At 39.4% G+C, this 26,487-nt stretch overlaps 1 protein-coding gene across 1 annotated transcript in view; it reads right to left on the bottom strand.

Annotated features, from left to right (window-relative positions):
- Positions 1-292: 292 nt before the first annotated feature.
- smc3 (structural maintenance of chromosomes 3) overlaps positions 293-26,487 on the bottom strand; it is an 85,652-nt gene continuing 59,457 nt past the window's right edge. Inside the window, exons 19-29 of the mRNA XM_041209593.1 lie at positions 25,929-26,081; positions 23,487-23,638; positions 21,800-21,958; positions 21,017-21,124; positions 20,008-20,116; positions 16,350-16,597; positions 12,847-13,059; positions 10,460-10,630; positions 9,586-9,763; positions 2,393-2,499; positions 293-864 (exon numbers count right to left, since the gene is read on the bottom strand). Coding sequence (XP_041065527.1) covers positions 793-864; positions 2,393-2,499; positions 9,586-9,763; positions 10,460-10,630; positions 12,847-13,059; positions 16,350-16,597; positions 20,008-20,116; positions 21,017-21,124; positions 21,800-21,958; positions 23,487-23,638; positions 25,929-26,081 — 1,670 coding nt within the window. The 3' untranslated portion in view covers positions 293-792. The remainder of the gene's footprint in view (positions 865-2,392; positions 2,500-9,585; positions 9,764-10,459; positions 10,631-12,846; positions 13,060-16,349; positions 16,598-20,007; positions 20,117-21,016; positions 21,125-21,799; positions 21,959-23,486; positions 23,639-25,928; positions 26,082-26,487) is intronic.

Genomic DNA, 26,487 nt, shown 5'->3' with positions numbered 1-26,487 from the left:
GTTAAGGAGTTACAGTTTCTTGCCCTGTGCGTACAGGTCCCAGACACCCTCATAGAGGGTGACACACAAAACTCCATAGAAGTCTGTGCGCAATAACAAGTATAATGAAGAGTTGGTGCTGTTTGCTCGTCATTCACTGTAAAACCTGGCCCCATTATTGTTAGTTTCAGTTAAGCCTAAACTTTCGTACACATGTGAAAAATGCTCCATATGCTGCCTCACAGATGCTAGGAACAGAACTGCAGTACAATAGGGCCGCTCAATCCGAACAAAAACTTAAAAACACTTAAAATATTGCTCTAACATTTTATTGCAACTCTTTAAAACAATGAAATGTAACAGAAAGGAAATAATAAAATTACATTAAGAAAAGCTATTTATTGCAATGGCAATTACAAAGAGCATAAAAACAGCAACTAGGAACTTTACAAAACCACGAGCATAGTTCAGCGGTGTGTGAAAGATATCTGAAGCCGATTTTTTCTTAAAAAACACATAGCAAAGATATAACAGAAGCACAATTTACTGGGAGGAATATGTCTGCATTGGTCACTTCCTAAATGCCATGGATTCTGTAACCAAAATGATCTCAGCTTAACCTCAGAGGCAGGATTAAGAATAGCTCCAAAATTGACCGTATGAAATGCAGTCACCATCTAGAGTCTAGTACGATGAATATGTGCACTATTTGCATAATTCACATCTGCAGATAAAAAGTGTACAACTTAAGGTCAATCAACTGGAAGTCAAGTTCTCACATTTTTATCAACTGGAAACCAAGTTCTCGCATCTTTATCCATGTGTAGTATCATCTTCCACAAAATCTTTAGCTTGTTCAGCTGTGATCACATCAATGTGACTGACCTGTTAAAAAAAAAGCATCAGCTTTACTCAAAGCAACTACAAAAAGAACAAGGTATACATAAATCTGAACAGAGCTTTTGTACTATTAGCATTGTAACTGAAAGAAAACATTAAAAAGGCAGACAAAATAATACCATGAAGGAAGTTCTACACAGATAGGCAAGTAAAACAAAAGAAATGTGCAATCCTTTAAATATTGTAGCAGTAAAGTTAATGTGCTGTAATGTTTTTTGTGGCTTTTCTGCTATTTTATTTTGTCACCCACGAAAAATGGGATACGGGTGTTTCATCACAATTCGCTGTTACTCCTAAAAAGGGGAAGAAATTCTCCACCAACACACAATTTAAACGGCTTTTCAAACAAACAACAACAACACCAAGCTGCTAAAAGAGTAACTGGGTAATTTACTGAAAGATTCCTTAATACAAAATCTCCTAAACTAAAAGTATATTTAATCCACTTAAAAACCGACTGGCATAAATTCAACAACCAGCACCATTTTTTATATTTCGGAAGACAAAATCAAATTCCAAATGCATTCTTATCCAAAATAATCAGTAAATCAATTATGCAATGTATTCACTTTTCCATGCTACAATTAAATAATTTTCTTACAAGAATAAATGTAACATCCATATCGTAAAGAATAAAGATGATTTCTTTTTGCTGCAGGTACGAAAATAATTAACATAAAGGTTCTTTGTGTATGTAAATCTGGTGAACATGACATTATGAACATTCAAATCAAAATGGCAGCAAGAGTGGTTGGAGGGATAGTGAAAGAGCTCAGGTACGTGCATCCTATGATATGTGATCCTACCCTAGCCCACATGCTGAGCCTCTTTTCTTAAGAAGGCAATTCTTACACTGAATTAGGTGCAGGAGAAGGAATATTAAAAGTGTTTCCTGGGGTGTAGTGCTTTAAGTTCCAACTCATTGTATTAGTCAGTAGCAGGATTGAGATATTCAATTACTATTTACCATAAACTCCTGTTTAAAACTATCCTACTATTCAGCTGAGACCAAAGATTGCTGCTCCAGACATAAAGAGGTAATGCATAGGAGTTGGACCAGCCTTTCTCAGGGAGCTGAACAAGGTTCCAGTCCATCTCCTTGACTAAAATATATACTCAGTGTGGAGGGACCATTAGAGACAAGGGTTTCTTATTCTTAAATTTAGCTGCTCAATATCATGGCTAGCATCCAATTCATATGGGGATTGGCAGACAAAAATCTATTGCAAAACTATACTAATGTGAGCAAACTTTAGCTAATTATTAGCATGCAAACTGTCTGGATTAACTTGTCCTTGGAAGCCTTTCTCCTTTCAAGGAAGTGGCTGACTTCTTAGGGCCTCTTCCTACGCCCCTCACTTTCTGGTGCACCTTATTAGTATGATCCAAAAGTACAAAAATATTCCCAGTTTAAAAGATTTTTTTTTTTTAAATTGACCAAACAGCTTTCTCAATAATCCAGAACGTAAAAATGAATAGATTATGCCATCCAATTCACATGATGTGAAATTACCTTATTCCTGAACTTCACTCCATAAAACTTGTCTGCTGATTCAAGCAATTCTGGCCTGAATGTGGTGGTAATGAACTGGGCATGTGCAGAGAGTTCAGAAATCATATCTATTGTGTAAAACATGAAAAAAAAATTACAAGTGAAGAAAAGATGAGCATGATTACACTTATAAAAGCATCAAGTAACGAGTAAGACTACTACACATTATAAAATAAACTAACCCTTCAAGGGTGGACCTGACACAGTGTATCGGGGTACCACTTTTCAGCTGGGCTGAAGTATTTATTAACTCCAACACCTGGGCACAGTCACTGGGAGGGCCATAATGGCGGTATGACTGCCAGATCGAGCAGATCAAACCAAATCGAGTAGATCAAATTTGAGGTAACAAGTTTGCAAGGTTTGGCTGTTAAGTGCCTGAAAAGCAAGGGAACCCATCTGTCTACTTTATCTGGCTTTCAATGTGATATGTGAAGCCATAAATGTACATCCAGGATCAGGGTCTTCACTAGTGGACCCGTAACAACCAAAAATCATCCACTGAATTGATAGAGGACTTCATCAAGTTATTTAAGTAGCACTTCTTTTGCCCAAATTCTCTCTCAAGCCACTCAACCTCCCTCACCAAATGTATTGGTTTCTGCTATGGAATTCCCTCCTTGACACAGGGTACCAAGCCTCTCTATTACCCTAATTTCCATTATAGTATGAAGTATGATACAGCACTGAAGGAGGCTATTCCACTTGCTGTATCCAAGCTTGCTCTTCGAAATAGATATCCAATTAATCCCACTCCCCTAACCTTTTCCCATAGCCTTGAAAATATCCAATTCCCTTATGAAAGGGACTATTAAAACTTCTTCCACCACAGGCAGTACATTTCAGACCACAACCAACTGACTGTAAAATAATCTGCATGTCACCTCTGGTTCTATTGCACATCATCTTAAATCTTTCTCCACTGGTTACCAACTTTTCTGCCACTGGAGCAATTTCTCCTTATTTACTCTGTTCATGATTCTGAACAGCTCTATCAAATCTCCACTTAACCTTCTCAGGTCTAATATTAAGATTTTTGAATCAGTGTGAAAGGATTGCCTATGTACTCAAAAAAATGAGTTGCAACCTGACTTTGAAGACCATTTTTAAAAATTCATTCATGGGTTGTGGGCTTTGCTGGCTGCCTTCTTGAACCACTGCAGTCCATGTGGTGTAGGTACACCCACAGTGCTGTTAGGAAGGGAGTTCCAGGATTTTGACCCAATGACAGTGAAGGAACGGCGATATATTTCCAAGATGGTGAGTGCCTTGGAGGGGGACTTCCAGGTGGTGGTGTTTCCATCTATCTGCTGCCCTTGTCCTTCTAGATGGTAGTGGTCATATGTTTGGAAGGTACTGTCTCAGGAACCTTGGTGAATTCCTGCAGTGCATCTTGTAAATGGCACACGTTGCTGCAATGGTGGAGAAAGTGAATGTTTGTGGATATGGTTCCAATCAAGTGGTTTGCTTTGTCCTGGAAAATGTCAAGCTTTTTGAGTGTTGTGGGAGCTGCACTCACCCAGGTAAGTGGGGAGTATTCCATCACACTCCTGACTTGCACCTTGTAGATGGAGGAGAGACTTTGGGGAGTCAGGAGGTGAGTTACTCATCGCACGATTCCTAGCCTCTGACCTTGTAGCCACTTGTATTTATATGGCTAGCCCAGTTCAGTTTATGGTTGATGGTAACCCCCAGGTTGTTGATAGTGGGGGATTTAGTGATGATAAAGCCATTGAACATCAAGGGGCGATGGTTGGATTCTCTCTTGTTGGAGATGGTCATTGCCTGACACTTGTGTGGCACAAATGTTACCTGCCACTTGTCAGCCTAAGCCTGGATATTGTCTAGGTCTAGCTGCATTTGGACATGGACTGCTTCAATATTTGAGGGGTTGCGAATGGTGCTGAACATTGTGCAATCATCAGCGAACATCCCCACTTCTGACCTTATGATGGATGGAAGGTCACTGATGAAGCAGCTGAAGATGGTTGGGCCCAGGACACTACCCTGAGGAATTCCTGCAGTGATGTCCTGAAGCTGAGATGACTGACCTCCAACAAGCACAACCATCTTCCTTTGTACTGGGTATGACTCCAACCAGCGGTGAGTTTTCCCCCTAACTCCCATTGACTTCAGTTTTGTTAGGGCTCCTTGATACCACACTTAGTCAAATGCTGCCTTAATGTCGGGGGCAGTCACTCTCATCTCACCTCAGCAGTTCAGCCCTTTTGTCCATGTTTGAACCAAGGCTGCAATGAGGTCAGGAGCTGAGTGGCCCTGGAGGAACCCAAACTGGGCATCAGTGAGCAGGTTATTGTTAAGCAAGTGCCGCTTGATAGCACTGCTGATGACCCTGTCCATTACTTTACCGATGATCGAGAGTATACTGATGGGGCGGTAATTGGCCGGGTTGCATTTGTCCCACTTTTTGTGTACAGGGCATACCTGGGCAATTTTCCACATAGATGGGTAGATGTCTATGTTGTAGCTGTACTCAAACAGCTTGGCTAGGGGCACACCAAGTTCTGGAGCACAAGTCTTCAGTACTATAGCCGAAATATTGTCCAGGCCCATAGCCTGTCCAGTATCCAGTGCCTTCAGCCATTTCTTGATATCACATGGAGTGAATCGAATTGGCTGAAGACTGGCATTGGTTATGCTGGGGACCTCCAGAGGAGGCCGAGGTGGATCATCCGCTCAGCACTTCAGGCTGAAGATTGTAGCAAATGCTTCAGCGTTATCTTTTGCACTGATATGCTGGGCTCCTCCATCATTGAGGCTGGGGATATTTATGGAGCAACCTCCTCCAGTGAGCTGTTTAATTGTCCACCACCATTCGCGGCCGGATGTGGCAGGACTGCAGAACTGAGAGTTGATCTGTTGGTTCTGGGAGCTTAGCTCTGTCTATCACTAGCTGCTTATGCTGTTTGGCAAGTACTGTGTTGTAGCTTCGCCAGGTTGACACCTCATTTTTAGGTATGTCTGGTGCTGCTCCTGGCATGCCCTCCTGCATCTTCACTGAACCAGGGTTGATCCCCTGGCTTGGTGGTAATGGTAGAGTGGAGGACATGCTGGGCCATGAGGTTACAGGTTGTATTCGAGTACAATTCTGCTGCTGTTGATGGCCCACAGCCATCTTGAGTTGCAAGATCTGTTCAAAATCTTCCCATTTAGCACGGTGGTAGTGTCACACAACACGCTGGAGGGTATCCTCAATGTGAAGGCGGGACTTCATTTCCACAACTACTGTGCAGTGGTCACTCTTCCAATACTGTCTTGGACAAATGTATCTGCAACAGGCAGGTTGGTGAGGATGAGGTGAGTATGTTTTTTCCTCTTGTTGGTTCCCTCACCTCCTGCCACAGACCCAGTCTAGCAGCTATGTCCTTTAGGACCCAGCCAGCTCGGTCAGTAGTGGTGCTACAGAGCCACTCTTGGTGATGGACATTGATATCCCCCACCCAGAGTACATTCGGCGCCATTGCCACCTCAGTGCTTCCTCCAAGTGGCGTTCAACATGGAGGAGTGCTGATTCATCAGCCGATGGAGGGTGGTACATAGAAATCAGCAGGAGGTTTCCTTGCCCATGTTTGACCAGAGGCCATGAGACTTTATGGGGTCCAGAGTTGATGTTGAGGACTCCCAGGGCAACTCCCTCCTGACTGTATGCCACTGTGCCTCCCCCTCTGCTGGGTCTGTCCTGCCGGTTGGACAGGGCATACACAGGGATGGTAATGGTGGTGTCTGGGGCATTATCTGTAAGACATGATTCCGTGAGGATGACTGTGTCAGGCTGTTGCTTGACTAGTCTGTGAGACAGCTCTCCCAATTTTGGCACAAGCCCCCAGATGTTAGTAAGGAGGACTTTGCACTGACGACATTCACTGGATAAAGTGGGCACTTCTTAAAACTTACCATGAAACTTTTCTAAAGTTATGAGAAAAGTGATGTTCTATTATGTTCAACCATAAAATTAAAACCACATTGATTTTTTTACCCATTAGGCTGCTGTTGATGCCTACTAGACGAGGTAATGTTTGTGAAGAAACAGTTATATGACGTCATCTATAACATTAAGTAACTCTTGGCATTTGACAACTTTATACAATGGTGAATGCTACGATTTAACACAACTAGGGCATATTTTCATTTTCAAACTGCCTCTAGGGAAGGAGCTCCACCTGGTGGCAGGGTTCATCAGAATTGAGGGAGAAAAACAGAAAATGCTGGAAAACTCAGCAGGTCTGGCAGCATCTGTGGAGAGAGAAACAGAGTTAACGTTTCGAGTCTGTATGACCCTCCTTCACAGCTGAAGAGAAGTAGAAATGTGATAAAATTTATCCTGTTTAAGGGAGTTGGGGCATGTGGAGCTGGATAGAAGGCCAGCAGTAGGTGGGGACAATGGGGGGATTGACAAAGATGTCATGAACTGAAGAACAAAAGGAGTGTTGATGGTGGTGGTGGTGGTTCATGCTAAAAAGGTGCTAACAGTGGCATAAAGATAAGAAAGTAGAATGTGATTATAGCAGGGGTAGCATTGTGTGAAAGAACAAGTCAGGCTGTGGGGGGGGGGTGGGGGGGGCAGTGGTGAGGGGAAAAAAGGATAGAAAATGGGATAAAACCACCGATAAATGAATAAAAATAAGTGGATAAAAGATAAAAATGAATGTAGAAAAAAGGGGGTAAGGATGGAGGAGAGTTCATCGTCTGAAGTTGTTGAACTCAAATGTTAAGTCTAGAAGGCTGTAAGGTGCCTATTCAGAAGATGAGATGCTGTTCCTCTAGTTTGCCTTGGGCTTCACTGGGACATTGCAGCATGCCAAGGACACTTCATGGTCTCAACTGGACCTGGAAAAATTTATCAATTTTGCTTCCAATTTTCACCCCTCCATCACCTTCACATGGTCCACCTCCGGCACTTCCCTTCCTTGACCCCTCTGTCTCCATCTCTGGTGAAAGACTGTCCACCAATGTTCATTACAAGCCTACCGACTCCCACAGCTACCTTGACTACAGGTCCTCACACCCCACTTCCTTTAAGGACTCTATCCCATTCTCTCAGTTCCTTTGACTCCGTCACATCTGTTCCAATGAACAAAACAGCGGTTCTGGCATGTCTTCCTTAACTGAGGTTTCCCACCAACTGTGGTTGACAGGGCCCTCAACCATGCCCAACCCAACTCCCACGCCTATGCCCTCACATCTTCCCTTCCCTCCCAGAATCATTCAGAAGCTTCACTTGCACCTCCTTCAATTTGTCCTACTGCATCTGCTGCTCCCAATGCAGTCTCTCCTACATTGGAGTGACCAAACGCAGACTGGGTGACTGCTTTGGAAAACACCTCGGGTCTGTCCGCAAGCATGGTCCAGACCTTCCTGTCGCTTGCCATTTCAACACTCCACCCTGCTCTCATATCCGTCCTTGGCCTGCTACAATGTTCCAGTGAAGCCCAAAGCAAACTAGAGGAACAGCACCTCATCTTCCAAATAGGCACCTTACAACCTTCTGGACTTAACACTGAATTCAACAACTTCAGACCATGAACTCTCTCCTCCATCATCACCCCTTTTTTTAATCCCCTTTTTTCTACATTCATTTTTACTTTTTCCCCATTCATTTATCAATGGTTTTATCCCCATTTTAATCCCATTTTCTATCCTCTTTTCACCCCTCCCCCACAGGGCCATCTGTTGCTTATTCCATGTTGTTCGTTCACACAATGCTACCCCTGCTATAATCACATTCTGCTTTCTTACCTTTATGCCACTGTTAGCACCTTTTTAGAACGCACCACCACCGCCATCAACACTTCCTTTGTTCTTCAGTTCATGACATCTTTGTCAGTCCCTCTTTTGTCCCCACCTATCACCAGGTCTTCTATCCAGTTCCGCCTGCCCCACCCACCCCTCCTTAAACAGTATAAATTTCACCACATTTCCACTTCTCTTCAGCTCTAAAGAAGGGTCATACCGACTTGAAACATTAACTCTGTTTCTCTCCCCATAGATGCTGCTAGACCTGCTGAGTTTTTCCAGCATTTTCTGTTTTTGTTTCAGATCTCCAGCATCCACAGTATTTTGCTTTTATCAGAAATGAGGATGTTTGCTGCCTATAATTTTCTAACTGTTCGTTTAAATGGTCAGATATACCACGGACAGTACACCTGTGTCTCACCCCCAATGGTCAAAGCTCGTCATTAGGGTCAGGGAACTGTGAAACTGCCCATTATGGACCAGTTATAACAGTGTGTTTTGTTTAACCAGGGTTTTAAGTGCCTCAAAACCAAAATTAAAATGAAACCAACAGTTTCCCTCAAACATGAAACTTGTCTCTGCATGGTTACTAACAAACTAATTTTTATTACGCTTTTCCTATCCAAAAAGTAATTATATTTTCTTTTTTCAGAGTTGAAATCCAGGGCAATTCAGACACTGTAACAACTCATTTCACTACTGTCATTAAAACCCCAATAACTTGCATTCATACTAAAATCCAACACACAATATGAAATCATACTTCTGGCCTGATAAAAATTTGAACTGTAAAACACACTTTAGGCATTTAGAGTAGTTGGTTCAAGTTTTACCTGATCAGGTCATAAAATACACAGATCAAACCATTGGCATAACTGCTCTATCAGCACCACAAAACAAGTAAACTCTTCAGCAACCCAGGGAAAAAGGTTTCACGAAAAATTATCAGCAAAGTACAGGAGGAAAATTTTAATTCTCTTCCACAACACCCTTTCTGATCCAAAGCAACATTTACTGTAATGAAAACATGACCTTGAGCATACAACAGCATAGCGAATCTGAAAAATAGATTTTTCTATAGTTTGCACCTATGCCGCTTCGTAGCCACAACAACTGAAGCAAGGCGACCTTATCCAATGTAATGTTTCCTTCCTCACTACTAGCTCAGCCAACAATTTGCAACCTGTATGCCATTCCTTTCAGTAGCCTCACCAAAGCTTATCTGAGCACTGAGCAATAATAATGGGCAGCTCCACAACAGTCCAACTTAAAAACTCTCACTTAGGTGTTAAATATTTCTTTCATTCCAGCTGCTGGATCAATAGACATAGATACTCAAAATACACACAAAGCATTCTTACTCTCAAAATCACAAAATATTTCCCTTTGGAAATGTTTACCTGAAACAGCTTTTCTGTGCTGAGCATCCAGTGCCTGGTCAATTTCGTCAAAGAGGTAAAAGGGAGCTGGGTCACATTTTTGAATTGCAAAGATTAAAGCGAGTGCCACTAGGGATTTCTGACCCCCAGAAAGTTGTTGCATTTCTCTCATTTCTCCTTGTTTCCCTGTAAAAGACACCTGACAACAAAGGAAAGAGATTTCAGGTACAGAACAGAAAACATTAGTAAAAGGATTGAAAAATCTGTCAAGCATACAAATACACAAGGAATTTGCAAATAGTAGATTTTGGGCAGCCTAATCTTACACTCTGGTAAGTTCAAATAATAAGCAAATCAGGGGGTGCACTGATTTAAATGTTGAACTTAAAGGTCTCATCACCAAAACAAAGCACTGTGTTGAAGAAGTTAACAACTTTTGAGACAACCCCAGAGGCCATCCTGATTAGGTAGGATCTAGAAAGATTAACCAGGTATCAGATGCTCAGAAATTTAACAAATGAGTGATATCTTGTAAATAATGAGAAATTATGCAAGTTTCCAGAGGATGATATGTTCTTATAAAGTCAGGAATCTAACTTATGACAATCAGGTTGCGGATTTTTATCCCCCAATCACAAGTGAACCTCAAATTAGCCTAACCTTTGATTTACAACAAACTGATTATCAGATTTCTGGCATAGTTTTATGAATATCCCCAATATGGTTCATTTCTAATTTGTAAAACTGAATCACCACAGTGAAGAGAAACAATTTACAGAGGAACCTAACCAAAATAAATTACTTAATTCTGAAAACTGAAAATTTCACTAAAAATAAACAACTGCAAGCATAGAAAAGGATTAAACTGCAGAATGCAATCAAGCCCATTACTTACCCGAATTCCAACTCCTGTGAATTGGTCAACAGATGGAACGCTGCTCTGAGACGCGCTACCTTCACCCTCATCCTGCGACTGGCTTCCTTCCACATCGCCTTTCTTCATAACCAGTGATGCTTTACCACCTGGCACTAACTTTGTGAATACCTCACTGAAATTCTTAGACACCTGGTCAGAGCAAAATCATGATTCAGCACCCAAGAATACTTTATTGGGGAGAAAAGATGTGATGCAAATCATACATTCTTCTTTTTCAAACTTATAGACACACAAAGTAAATGCATTAAGAACTGAAGTATACAGCATCATTAAGTTCCTCCTAGGGACTAGTGCACTGGAAAAAATTTGGGAGATACTAGATTAACTAATTTACTAAGTACAATTGAATTTGGCAAAACTTTGCAGCCTTAAAATCTAAAAGATGTGCAGCATTAACAAGAGAATATTGCATAGAATATCTTCAGCTGGAGCTAAAAACAGCGCAACAGAGCGATAGAAACAGTTTGGTTAATGCAATTCATGTTCTACTATGGGATAAACATTAGGTGGGAGAGCTGGAAAAGTAAGAGCTTTCAGAAGTATCTACACCACATGGACTGCAGCGCTTCAAATTTGTTTTTAGACAAAGTGTCAGACTGACTATAAATATTGGAAATTTACATGATCTAAATCATTCAATACATTGATAATTAATTTTGTCATTCAGCCATATTGAAAGTTTGCAGCTTTTTAAAATTTAATGGGGCATTCAAGCTTACAATCACAGACTAGTTTATAAAGATTTTGAACATCTTCAGAGCAAGTGAAAAGCACTCAAAATAATTAATATAACTATAAATAATTAATATAACTATATAATTAATAAAATAAAACATAAATTTTTAAAAAAGCACATTCCAGTCCCCCACCCCCATAGAGCATGGAATCATTCAGGTAAATTCTTTAGGCATCAGGTACTTACTGGTGCCTTGCCTAAGTGGCATTATGCATGACTGAGTTTTGACAAGTAGCGCGAGTAGGCTATTCAAGCATGAGCAAATACAGCTGAGTCCAATCTCGGCTCACCTCTTTTATTCATTCTCACCATGTGGGCATCACTGCCAAAGGATTGTTTTGGCTGTTTATCCTTAGCTGCCTTAGAAAGTGGAGGTGGGAATTTTTTTGTGATTGTTTATAGCAGTCTGGTACAACTGAGTGGCTTGCCAGAACCCCTCATAACGCAGTTAAAGAGTCAACCACCTTGGTGTGGGTCTAGAGTTACATATAGGTCAGACTGGGTAAAGAACCAGTAGTGACATCAGTGAACCAGTTGTATTTTTACACCAACCCAACAGTTTCACAATCATTTTTTACAAGTAGCAGCTTCTTCTCTCCAGGTTTTTAAAACTGAAATCAAATTCTCAAACTGCCATGGTTGGAATTGAACCTACTTTCTCTGGATTATTAGTGTAGGCCTCTGCATTTCAAGTCCAATAACATTACCAATACACTCCAATACCACATATCCAGTGGATTACATTGAACAGTACTAGGAGGAATTTTAGCCAATTTTCCCCATCCTAACCCAGGTCACCACAGCCAATTTACAGCACATCCACCGCTTCAGCTGAGATCAGCAAATGCCGCAGAGACAGGAGATCAAGCCAGGAGTCTCAATGGCTAAGCCACTCACTGGACAAACTCACTGAGGCACTGGGAAGCTTGTTAATTTTAAAAATAATTATATTTACAGGGCTACCCCGGAGTTTTATACTCATCCTTTTCATTCTGAAAACAATGGAGCAAATGCAAAGTTTAGAGTTCAGGATACAGCTTTTCCCCCCACCCATTGCTTTTAGAGTCAATTTGTTTAAAATTATCTTTCTTTTACTTCATTTATTTTCTATTTTTATTTGATGAAGAGAAACACGTGTTTCTATCTCTCAGAGTATCCCTTAGATCAGAGATTAGATCTGAAAACTTGTGATTTTAGCCAGAGTAAGCTGCAGAATTCTCCTCAAACCCTCGACGCATGCTCTTCATGCAAAGAACATTTCCACCATTGGGAACACCACAGTGAAATGAAAAAATGAAAACTATCAGCAAGATTAGCAACTACTGTTATCATGAATTATTTTCCCATAATTCTAAACTTTGCAGGGCATTAAAAAAATCTCCAGACTTTTAAGTGGTCAGAAGTTGTGGCTGAGTTTTTACCCACTTCTACAAACCAGATAATTTTACACCAGAACCGATGAAAGGTCAGTCAACCAGTAGCATTAACCGTTTCTCTCCACAGATGCTGCCCAACTTGCTTATAGTTTTCTCAGCAATTTTTGTTTTTAATTCAGGATCCCAGCGTCCCCAGTATTTAGCTTTCAAGTTAATTTTACACTTGATTTTACCTGTTTGAAGGTAAGCTGTATGGCTTCATACTTTCTCAACTCCAATACGTTCATAAGTTCCATGATGGATTTGTGGCCACGGTCGAGCTCCTCCTGGCGCTTCATAAGTTTCTCCTTCTGTTCGGAGAAATTCACAAACTGGTCCAAGGCTTTCTTGTTGACGTGGCTGTACTTTTTCAACTCCTGATTACACTGTTCCAACTTCCGGAACAGCTATAAATGATAGGAAGCAAACAGAAAACACAAAGAAATTGTAGAAATATGCTTAGAAAAGGCAAAACAGCAAAAGTGATTTTATTGGTTCAAGATCAACTATGGATTACAAACTGTTGTCAAACTGAAAGCCTGCAATCTCAGTCACGTTCACATGATAGACTGCTCTAAAGATATATACAGGCACAAGAAGTTCTACATTACTATTTTAAATTGAAAGAAAATTAGAATGGATTTAGTTATTTTCAAAAATCTTCCAGAATTCCAGATAAACCTGCTGTACTGCAGCTTTAGACACTATGAACCATTCAACAGAATGAGTTCAGTTAAGTATTACCTGATCACTAATTCTGAAAGAAATTCTATTGAGATCCTTCCTGCCAAATATTTGAGAACCAAAATGCAGAATGGAGAATTATGAGTACACCATTCAAAGGTTACAAGGTTAGGCAAAGCAAAATCTAAGCAGTGTGTTGCCTGGAGAAATATTTTGACGGAATTATGACTAGGAATATTTGATAATTAGATATGGTGCATGTAGAATGGACACTAAATGAAAATTATAAATGATATAGTGCATACATGCATGTCAGCGCATATGCAAAACTTAGTTACCTTTAGGTTTGAGAAGTAGGGTTATCTTAGTTAAATTGCAATATTATTACACATAAAATTATTGCAGGTCACACATGTGCAGTACACTGTAGATGCTTCAGCTGAACACATTTCATGTCATCTGAATAGTCAAGATACTTCAAAGCAGTTTTTAACTTAAGTGGCTTTAAACAGAAGTGCATTGTAGTCATTGGGTTTTTTGAAAGTGTTGCTTAAAGAAAAGCACACTTTAAAAAATAAGGTTTGAATTTCTTTTAAAATAAATCATTAGGATTTATATACCCCCTCCCCAAAATAATTATGGAACGCCTACCGGGTTCTTCTGAAATTACAAGGATCACCAGAAAATAGAATTTGCAATATTTCAACTTATGAACAATAGCATCAATTGCCATCAGTATGATCACATTGCTTTGACTAATCTATATGTCTATATAGCTGTTCTGAATTTTATCTTTATAGTGGCACTGAATTTTTGCTACTTTTAATAACATCACAACAGGCTAACATGCCTTCAAGCGATTCCTTTAGCCTATGTCATCTCAATGTATCAGCTTCAATGTTTAATTAATGCAGTGGATGGTTAATAAGTCTTCATGGTGGATCCCCAAAAAAGCTAACATTTGCAAAAGAAAAAAAAAAGAAATACAAGAACCTGGTGTAAACCTTATATTCCTTAGATTCACATCCTCTCCTTCCTCTAATGGTTGATTACTTTGAATATTTTTGTTCAAGCATGCAGTGCTGATGGCATCATCAGGAAAACTAGCCAAGCAAATGTACAATGGAACTAAATTAGCCTCAGCCGAGATGCAGTCATTTCTTCAGCAATAAGGTCATTTCAATTAGACATTAACTCAACTCCCTCACTGCCTGGCTCAGCAACGTCTCCAAACTTGCTCCTCTCAATGAAGTCATCAGCCCACACTGCAAAAATAAATTAAGATAGTGCAGAAATAAAAGATTTAATCTACATACGTCACCTTGCTTCAAAGCTATACACTGCTAAGTACTCTGGGATGTTTCTGAGAGAGACAGTACGTCACTTCACGGATGCAAATCTTCTAGTCAGGTTAAACTACAATTTTTTTTCACATTGAAAAAATGTAGAGAAGTGGCTTGAAATTGCCAGAGGCTTTTTTCAATCAGCGCAAGTGTAGTTTTTAGTGCATGAGAAGCATTTATAATTGCAGTTAGAAAATGGCCAGGGGCATATCATAACAACACAACTACAGCTGCATTATGGCCAGGGAAGCTAGAACTGAGAGGATTGCTGGCCAGTGGCAACACACCATGACCCACCTGTTCTTCTCACATCAGCATGGACACAGAGCACCCCACCCCCATATTAGAATTGACGTTTGCCAAAAAAAGAGGGAGGGGGTGAGGGGAGAGAGACAACAGAACAAAATCCTGCCCTAAACCATAGGCTCTCAACCCCCAACCTTGCCCACCAACACCACTCTCCCAAGAATGTCAGCGAAATTCCCTCTTTGATCCAGAACAATTGACGTATGATATTTCATGTTGCAATATTCTACTAGAAAGTTCAAAGAATGATAAAAACAAATCATACTCAAATCCTAACGAAAGGCCACTATTAAGGAACTGCAGATTTACAGAAAGAACAGTTCTGGTCTCTATTTCATAAAAAGGATATAGACACACTGTAGAAAGTGCAATAAAGGATTATACCTGAACAGAGAGATAATGCCAATCAGGAAAAACTGAACAGTCTGGGGTTCTTTTCTCTAGAAAAGAACACTGACAGAGATCTTTAAGAATATTAAAGGGTAGACATAGAGAAGATGTCCCCACTTATAGGAGAGTAATAAGATCGTCACCAGTGAAGGCAATAGGCAGTTTAGAAGAACTTCTTTACCCAAAGTATGGCTAGAATGTAGGACTTGCCATCTTGGGAAACAGTTGAGCGGAGTAGCATAGATCATAGAATGGTCACAGCATATTTGGCCCATGGTGTCCTTGCCAGATCTCTGCAAGAGTAAGTTAGCTAGTCCTACTCCCCGCCTTTTCCCATAGCCCTTCTTCAGGTGCTAATCCGATTCAAAGATACATTCAAGGGGAAGCTAGACAAGCACAAGGAAGAAAGAAATAGGATCCTGATGAGGTTAGGTCAAGGGTGGGAGGAGGTGCATGTGCAGCATAAACACCAACAGGTCTGTTAGGCTGAATGGCCAGTTTCTGTGTTGTAAATAAGAAACTATGTAACACAAACTATCCACGGGCTCACTCAACCTCTACAGGGTGCTCACTACTTTCTGCTTAGCTTCAAGAAGGTGAAGGCTCTCTTACTTCAAAGTTCCAATTTATAAAATTTGGTGAATTGGTTACCTCAGATTCCTATAAAGTTACATTCTGTCACAGCCATAACTTTTAGACAAAACCCATTCTCTGAATCTAACCATTCAGCAACCCAAAGGCCTTCCATTACATAAAATGAACAGTACAGCAGGCGATGTTGAATAAACCAGGGCTCACCCACGTCTACAATACTTCATAAACCTTTCTAAACTTATTTTCATAGATAAAAAATTAGGGATCCACTTTTATCAAATTCAACAACTTCCCTAGTTCTACAACAATACGAGATAAAAAATGCTCAAGCAAGCTGTGACTTTGAGTATCTTTAAACAAAAGGAACAATTATCCATTACCTGTTTGAGACTCAATGTTTGGTATTTTTCAAAGGCCTCTTGTGGCAATGAGCCCAATTCTCTGATTTTCTTCATGCATTCCTCTTTCTTCTTAAGCAGCATACCCTGTCGATTTGTCATCTTCTCTAGCTCCTTGGTGTCATGGTTGATGGCTTCCATGTGATCTTTCTCCATGGTTTTCCAGCGGTCCATGCTTTTCTGCCGATCTTTAGTTTCTGCTTCTATTTTGTCTATCAAACTGTCCAGTTCTGTAACATACATGTTATTTTAGTACAGAAGATATTTTGGGAGATAGAAAATAAGGAAAGACAACCGGACATAGCTTATCTAAAGATGAATCCTTGAAATGTCCAATCATACTAATGCCATGTCTGCGTGAATATTAATGAATGAAAGTTCCAACATCCAGTAACTTGGCTTATATTTAGGCAACAAGATATCATAAACTGTACCTGATTACTAACAGCAGCTGCTACGGTCAGCTATCTGTGCTCTCAAGTTCATTCAACTGCACTAAAAAAATTTGATCCGTGGTTTGTGTCATTAGATGATCTCAGACAGCTGACACAAACAAAGAAGCTGTAATTCTTCTATGACCCGAAATACAATTCCTACATAACATTATTAGAAATAGGAGCAAAAGTAGGCCATATGACCTTCAAGCCTCCTCCATCGACAAATAAGATCATGGTTGATCTTCAAGCTCAACTCCACTTTACTTCCTGATCCCCATAACCCTCAATTCCCTAAGAGCCCAAGAACCTATCGATCTCAGTCTTGAGCACCTAGTGGTAATATAGTACAAAATCTCAAAGGTTCACATCCCTCTGAGTGAAGAAATTTAACTCAGTGCTAAATGACCCCTTATATGTGGAACATATGTCTCCATAGTTTTATATTCTGTATACAGGGGGAAAGCCTCCCTGTCAATTCCTCTCAGAATCTTATATGTTTCAATGAGATCATTTCTCATTCTTCTAAATGCCAGAGAATATAGATCTATTTTACTCAATCTCTCCTCACAAGACAACACTCATCCTAGGAATCATAGTGAACCCTTGTTGCACCCCCTATAAGGCAAGTATGGCTTCCTTAGGTACAGAGACCAAAGCTGCACAGTACTCCAGGTGTGGGTTCACCAAAGTCCCGTACAATGGTAGCAAAACCTCCTAGCTCCTGAATCCAATCCCCTTGCAATAAAGACCAACATACCACAAAGACATCCAAATCTCTCAAACACCAGCATTTAACAGTTTCTCACCATTTAAAAAAAAAATGTTTTGTTATTCTTCCTATCAAAGTGAATAACCTCACATTTTCACACATTACAATCCACCTACCACCTTTTTATCCAATCACCTAACCTATCCACATTCCTCTGTATACTGTGTCATCCTCATAGTTTACTTTCCTATCTAACTTTGTATTGTCAACAAGCTTTGACACATTACACAGTCACTTCATCTAAATCATTTATAGTAAATTGTTGATGCCCCAGCACTGATCCTTGCAGCACCCCTTTAGTAACAGCCTGCCAGCCTGAAAATGACCCATCAATTTTTACTCAATTATCTGTCCTTTAACAAATCCTTTATCTATGCCAATAGATTACCACCAAGCCCATGGGCCCTAATCTCATGCAACACCTTCTGTGTGGCATCTCATCCAATGCCTTTTGAAAATCTAAATATACTACTTTAACTAGTTCCCCTTTACCTACCCAGCTTTTCACACCCTCAGAAAACACAACAGATTTATCAAATAAAATTTCCCTTTCATAAAACCAAGCTACCTAATCGTATTCTGATTTCAGTGCTCCGTTACCTCTTCCTTAATAATGGTTTGCGGTATTTTACCTACTGACTGATGTCTGGCTAACTGCCCTGCCGTTTCCACTTTTTGCTCTCCCTCCTTTCTTGAATAGCAGTGTTATATTGGCAAGATCCTATCCAATGGAACTGTTCCAGAATCTCGGGAATTTTGGAAGGTCACAAGCAATACATCCACTATTTGAGAACTCTAGGATGTAGGCCATTAGGTCCAGGGGATTTGTCAGCTTTTAGCCCCATTAATTTCTCCAGTATCTTTACTAATAGCCATTACTTTTAAATTCCTCACTCTAAGGGCTGCACCGTTTCAATGTTGGTGCTCACTATTTCAGGTATATTTTTGTGCCTTCAACAGTAAAAGGTAAATGCAAAAATAGTTGTTTAACACCCTGCTCCTGATATTTATATAATTGACCACAGCTAGAAGTCAGGTGAGAGGGCTTCAACTGGTTGTGATACCCTAATGGGCAAATCATCAATCACCACTCACTGGGATCAACATAAAGAATGATTGCTTGGGTGAGATAGCCAAGGATGGTCAGCACTCTTGCACCTCAGCATAAGCCAGCATCTTCAGAGACTTGGAAAAATTGGAAGGAGGAAAACTTCGCCAATTCAGCTGCTGCAGTTAGACTAAGGATCATTTTAAAGATTTGTAAAACAAAAAAAAAATACAATCAGCTTACAACCATGCTCAGAATCTGCAGATTTTTGCGGAAAAAATGAACCTTCTTTGCACTGGTCTTTGAGTGAGCTGAGCTGACCACTTATGACTTGGGATTCTCACTTTCGCTGCTTTACCAAACTTTCAGAAAATCTTAATATAGCAAAATGTTTTCTGTTCCAAGCAAAGTTATGAAGGGGCTGATTATTATATCCAGTGTTTATATATAGATCACATTTTTTACTAAGCCAAACAGTGCTCCATTAGAGACAAACAATTTTCCAATTATAAGCAAATTGTACAAATCCCTACTTGTATGCAACACAACTAATCCACAACTTAAGAGTTTAGAAGCAATCTTACAGTCAGCAAACACACTGACCATGATACCGTACAGACTGATGGATCATAACTCAATTAAAAGATGCACCCCATTCACTTTATTCATACTTGTGCATTTAATCAAAATGTTTACAGAAGACACATTATGAAGTAACAACGATTAGTTCTTTGAATTGTTATTCAAAGCAATTCTTCACAAAAATAGTAGTAAATATCTGGAACTCCCGCAGTTGAAGTTAGATCAATTGAAAATGTCAAAACTCCTTAAGAGATCCCCCTGATGTCCCAACCAATAATTATCTCTCAACCAACACCACGAAAACGGATTCTGTGGCCATGATCACATTGCAGTATGTGGGACTTTGCTGTGATCAAATTGGCTGCCACATTTCCTGTATTACTCTTCAAAAATACTTCATTAATTAGAAAACACTTTGGGATGTCCTGAGATTATAAAAGGTGCTATGTGAATGCAAGTTGTTTCTTTCCTTGAAATTCATCCTTTTGACCAAGCTTTTGCCCATCCCTCTCTCTTTTTGATTCTGTGCCTTTTTTTCTTTACTAAAAGCATTATTTAAATATAACCATTAATTACTAATTCCATCTACCCACATTCTCACAAAATCTGTTTATCCCATAATTTTTGCATTTCAGTTGAATCCCTAAGAACTAATCTACTGCCCCATTCAATCCCATTTTTGAGAAGGCAAATTAAGGATGATTCCTCAATTAAAGCAGTCAGATTCTGCTAGGCACGAAGGCTGCAATTTAAGCATTATATTAAAACAAATCAAAAAACATAGGAAATTAAAATAGCTCTAACCTTCTGCACGTGCTGTGGTCTCTCTCACACGCTTATTAATGTTCTCTAGTTCAGAAGTTGTGGCATTTAGAACAGTATTGCCCTCAGTTTCTCTCAGGTCATTTAACTCCTAAGTAAAGGAAGCACACAACCAATTTCATTAAAGAGCAATACTCTTTCTGTTTGATTTACATTGGAAAGAAGCATGGCAAATTCTAAAAAGATACAGCTGCTCATTGTACAAGGCAACAAACCAAAACCAGGATCAAGCAATCCCAGTAAGGTGTTATAAAACTTTTATGTCACAGGGTAAAACTATTTGCTCACCTCTAAAAATAAACAGTCAATCTAAGCTGCTACAGTGAAAATTTCTGATCCTCTTACGTGATTGCTAATTAGTGGTGAATTATGGGACATTGCATCACCCATTTGGAAATATCATTTCACTTAGAACTCTTGCAACCATTAGTGAGATGAGAATTTTATCACATTAATCTAAACTGGATTCAAACTAATGTACTCGCCTAAAACAACCACCCTCTAATTCACTATGCCACCAATTCATCATATCAGTTTGATATACATTACTCTCATTATGCTCAGCGTTTTGAGCTTTATCCTGTATCAGTCGTACCCAAACCTCAGCCAGATTAACATGCAGTGACATGTCATGGTACTAGCATATACTCTATGGCTTAATTCAAAAGCCAAAAGGCTTGTAACATAGGCTGTGGATTACATCTGGTCAGGCAGTCAAAGAATCATTATTTTAGATCCAAATGTCAAATGGACCTAAACCCTTGAAACACTGGCATTTGACATGTTGAAGGTAAGAGATCAGATCAACTAATTGGTGCACAGTACTTTGGAGATTTGTCAAATTGATTAAAACTTACAAGAATCTTATTAGATCCCTCGTCTAATCCTTTTCCAAACAATGTAACTTAACTGCATTATGTAATTTCAGAATTTGTTACTGTACAAATGTCTAGCATACACTGTAACCAATTAACCAAAACAGTTGTTTTACCTGCTCAACCTGGTCCAAGCGCTTTCTTAAATTTTCACTGAGGTAAGTCTCCAGTCTGGTCATTATACCTTCCAACTTAATTCGTTCATTTAATAGCTGTCGGTTATCCTATAGGAAGAAACAAATTTAAGAAACAGCATTCTGGCCTAGTGCAGTTGTATGAATAATGTTGACTCCAAATCCTTTATTTTCAGCATCCATTAACAGAGCTCTTTCAAGCTATCATCCACAGTTATAAGATGAATAAAACCACCAGACAGGATTTTTTTTTAACTTATTCTTGCATGCATTGGCTGACATTCATTCACATTAAAATCTCTTATTTCAGTCCACCTATGCAATTCATTAAGGCACAATAAAATTGGAACTTTTTTTAAACCCTCTAAAGGTTTCCAGATTTGAAAAGGATCACCTATTACTTATAAATCAAGCTGACCATTCAAAACCATGTTGACCATCCCCTGTGATACCAGTACTGTTGAATACTCATTTATAGCATTTCGTAGAATGGCCTCAGGCATTTTGCCCACCACACGTGATAGCTTCTCTGTAAAACAAGCCAATTCACTTAAGTAATGATTCCTTAAAAGTTATTATGCTGACATGGATGAACTCAATGAGCAATTACCTCTCTCCGATAGTACAATCGCCCACCCTTTGAAAAAAATCGGAACATTTCCCTCAACTTCAATTTAAAGCAAAATTAAAATTAAAGTTGAAATGTGCAGGCAATCTGACGATATTGGGGTAAAAAGTGACTTTTCACATTTCCAACCACCATACCTGTTGGAGCTGTCGGATCTCATCGTTGAGTGCATCAACTCTTTTTTGATCATCCAGGCTAAGCTGCGAGAGCAGGTCTGTACCAAGCTCAGCTTTTAGGGATTCCCGTGTTGACTCCATAGCGTGCAAACTGGCCTCCAAACTTTGCAAACTCCGTTGCTTTATAAATAAAACAAAAAATTGACATTACACAGATATCAACTTGTCATACCTATATCCCTTTTTGGTGCTGAATAACAGTTACAATTATTAACAGAAGGAACATGCGTATTCAGGAGCAAAAGCAGTTACTGAAAATGATGGCCAATACTGCCAAGAATTATTTTATTTAAATTAAATGTGCATTTTGACTCATTCCAACCCACTATTTTACCTACCACGAACTGAATTAAACACTTTCTGTTTCACCATGTTCTTATAAGCTAAAAAATTGAAAACACTAATCTGGAATGCTTTTGCAGAAATCCTATTTAATATCTCATAATTTGGAAGTTCTCCACAATAGTTTCACTAAATTGACGCATTCTCCACTGAAAAAATCATATTACTACTACTGAGCCACAACCATCTACCAGATGCATTGCAACCATTCAACAAGGCCCCTCACAGTACCTTCCAAATCTCAAACATTCATCACCTAGGACAAGGCTGCAAGTTCATGGAAACACCACTGCCTGCAAGCTCCCCTCCAAGCCAGGCACCTTTCTGACTTGCAAATATGTCACGGTGCCTTCATTATAGCTGGAACAAAATCCTGGAATTCCCCCTGCACTATAGGTGTACCTACATCACATGGACTGATGCAGTACAAGGGGCTGTATCACCATCACTTTCTCAAGGGCAATTAGGGGTGGGCAATAAATGATAGCTTTACCAGCGGCACCCGCATTCCATGAATGAAGTTAAAAAAAATGTTTAAACTTATAAAACTGAACACAAATCTCTTAGTAACTATTTTTTCCTCTAATAGTTTGCTTTCAGATGCGTGGAAGATAAATGAAAAGCTGTACTAATTTTAACGTTTGTATAAAGTTTTAATTAGTTAATCAAGCTGGCGTTCATGTAGGAAGAATAAGTTTGCTCTGTTTTGAGGATTATTCAGCATAATTCTGCATTAGAACTAATGTTACATTACGTTGATCAGTAAAAATCTTCTAATCACATCAGTAATATCACTGTTTTAGCTAGTTGGCTTTTCCTTGAAGGGTTTTGACCTCCACTCAATCTCTGTCAGTTGGAAAAAGAACCACAAGCAACTCTCAAACTTCAAATCCAATGCAGCATGGCCTTGAGCAGATAGCACATTATGGGACAAAACAAACTTACATTTGAATAAATTTAGTTCAGCTATCAATAAGTTTAACGTAAATTACACTTTTAACATGAAATAATGTTATTTGTAACTTGTAATTAAAATGTTATGATTCCTAAAAATTTTTGTGCAGAACTTATGCTAGCCACATCAGCCCCCAACGCATGTAATCAACCACAAGCCGAGAGTAAACTTCCTGGAATTTTCTCAGGCTAATAGCCTGGGGCTTACCAGCTGACAGCATTATTGAATCCCAGTAAATTTAGTTTCTGGCTACAGCCAGCCGCAAGACATCGTGAGGAGATCTTAGCCCAATTTAAAAGCAATGTTGACCCAGATCTTATCAATATTTCAAAGTATTCACTGAACTGTTACCTTAGGCATGAAGGTTTTCTCAGACTGCTGCCTCTTCTCTTTCAACATCTTCATCTCCGACAGAATGCTATCTCGTGATGCCTTAAACTTCCTCTGTTGTGTTTCAATCTGCTGCATTTGGTTCATCAATTGGTCAATCTCATTATTAATCTGTATACTGTGCTAAGGAACAGAACCTTTACAAGCATCAAAAGAATAGACAAATAAAATGACTTTTAGTTATAAAAATAATGCAAACATATTTTGATCTATGAAATAAATTTCTTGGTCTTAGATAAGATTCTTAATACATATGAACTAGAAAGAATTGGTCCCTTTTTACTAACTTAGCCGGCAATATTTCCAAAGTGACAACACACAGCCATTTAAAAACATTCCTGAAGACTTAGTATTAAAAGTTATGAAGGAACAATTGAACTTTTAAAATATTTTGTGCAAAGTATAAGAAAATAGTTGACTTAATTGTCTCGTTCATATTTTTTGGTCTTTTTCCCCTTTCATGTTCTTAGACTTTTATCTCCTGTGTTATCTCAGCATTTGTCAGTGCAGAGGGGAGGCCAAAGCATCACATTTTCTGTTGATCAGTAGTTATCAATAGCACCAAGAGCCAGGTGGGCAGGGAGAAGCACCATTGGGACTCAAATGGAGAGGTAGAAGCAAAGCATCAGATCTTTTTTGCTAAGGCCAGGAGCCTGTGAAGGAACAGTTTGGTATGACAGACATCAACTTCTGCCTCAAGAGGACTGAAAACATTATCCTCCACATCAGTATCCACAGTATTTTGCTTACATCCTCCATCTTTCTTTTTGAGAAAAGCATTTAAGTCCCAAAATAACTAATTCCAATGATACATGGTTATCTGACCAAGGATGCACAAATGGATAATACTTTTAAAAAGAAAATACATATTGGCAACCTAAACTAGGGGAACAGTTTGAAAATTAGTGGTCTCCCATTTAAGTCTGTGATGAGGAGAATTTTTTTCTCGCAGAGGGTCATTGGTCTGTGGAATTGTTTTCCCCAGACAGTAGCTGGGACAGTTGCTGAATATGTTCAAGGCTGAGTTAGACAGATTTTTGATCGACATGGGAGTGAAGGGTTATGTGGGCAGACAGGAATGCAGAGTTGAGGCCACAACCAGATCAGCCCATGATCTTGTTGAATAGCATTGCAGGCTCGAGGGGCCAAATAGCTTACTCTTGCTCCTAATTCTTGTGTTCTTGTAATGCAACATAGAGCAACCTGCTATTATTATTTAATGCATATTATAATTCTGTATAAGTAGCCTTGGTATAAATTAAAATAATCAATTATATTTACATGCTTGATTTAAAGAAACATTTTCTGTGAACAGTATATCTCATTAGCTCAAACATCCACAAAGTCAATTACTGTTATTTTCAGAAACCACATTGTGCTTTGAAGAGTATTGTGTCGTATCTGCATTCTGTTTGTCCTAAGTTGAAGACATTAATTTAGGATGAATCATGCGTATCTGAAGTCTTGTATACAGCTGCGTACTCATTATCATCAGCAGAAAAGTAAAGGCCATAATAACTTATCACACTGACTCACTGCTATTAGGTAGTCCAGTTTTGATGAACTGATTAAAAAAAATAATTTTTTTCCACACAGCATATTTCCAAGAACACCAGCAGTGAAATGTCACTGAAAGTCAGGGTGAATAACCTTTTCTTTTTGTTTTCCTTCCCACCCTCGTTCTGAAGACTACCCTGTAATGAAGAATCAGTGAGGGCTTGTACAGATCATCAGTTACAGAATAATGCTGTGCTCATTTCTCAATCAACAACATTTTTTTTACCCCACTTTGTACATCGAGTTACAACACAAATATTTAAAAATACAATTAAAGAAACTCTTTCAAAAATCATCCTCTATGCAAAACAAATTCATTTTATAGCATCAATTACTTGTGCCTTTTAGAATAAGCAAATCACAGACCAGTAGTAATACTTAATCTGAATGTTTAGGCGCCTTAGAAACATTGGGTTGCAACATATATATGTAGAGTGCAAAAACTGAAAATGAAGTTTTTCACAACTAAATCTACATAAGCAATAACTCTACATGTATGGTCAGTTTGTATCAAAAATAGATTTGACCTTTATTTATGCATTGACATCGGAAATTTGTATACAGAGCCTCAGAATGACAGGGCACAGGAGGCGGCCATTTGGCCCGTTGGGTCTCGGCCAGCCCTTTAGTACAGCTGTCCAGCTACTTCCCTGTTCCTTCCTCACAGTCTTGCAAATATTTTAACTCCAATTCCTTTTGAAAGTTACTATTGAATCAACTTCCACCACAATTAAAGGCAAAGCATTCTGTAAAATAGCACAGAACATTTCCAGATAAGCCTTTTCTATCGCTAGCACTTTCTTTAGACTTTAAAAAATAATCAAATATAGAATGTTTGAAGGATATTCTCAATGTTTCTGCGGAGATTTTCATTCAGCTTTGCTTCCAGTTCAGTCAACTCTTCCTCTGCTTTTCGTGCATCCTTCTGAAGCTCAAGTCTTGATTTTCGAGTATCATAATAGCCACCAGTTAATGCACCGCGATGACTAACCTGGTCACCTACGAAGAATTGAACAACATTTGTTTCCACAGAGAAACATCAATGGTAAGGCACAATTCTTACAGCATAATAGTATGTACTTTAGGGCAGGATCTGCAACAGTCTTTAAAAACTTTGAAAGCCTGCCAGGTCTCACTTCTCAGACTATTGATTGGAAAGGGTATGCCGTTTATGTGCCCCCACCACCCACTGCCCCAGGCCCACTGAAGGCTCCCCTCTGGGTTTCCCCGATTCCCCACACAACTGTCCTGTGCGCTATGGTCCCAATCCCCTTGCCAGGGCCTCCCAGCCTGACTACGCTGAAACCACACCACCCACTCCTCAACAACTTACCTTCCCATCCAACTCCAGCAAAGACCGTTGGGATCTGGATGCAGTCCCTGGAGTAGCCACCGTTCCCAGTGG

The sequence above is a fragment of the Carcharodon carcharias genome, chromosome 17 (genome assembly GCF_017639515.1).
Source record: "Carcharodon carcharias isolate sCarCar2 chromosome 17, sCarCar2.pri, whole genome shotgun sequence".
NCBI classification, from domain to species: domain Eukaryota; kingdom Metazoa; phylum Chordata; class Chondrichthyes; order Lamniformes; family Lamnidae; genus Carcharodon; species Carcharodon carcharias.
The sequence above is the reverse complement of the archived record's forward strand: the minus strand, read 5'-3'. Positions and strand labels throughout refer to the sequence as shown.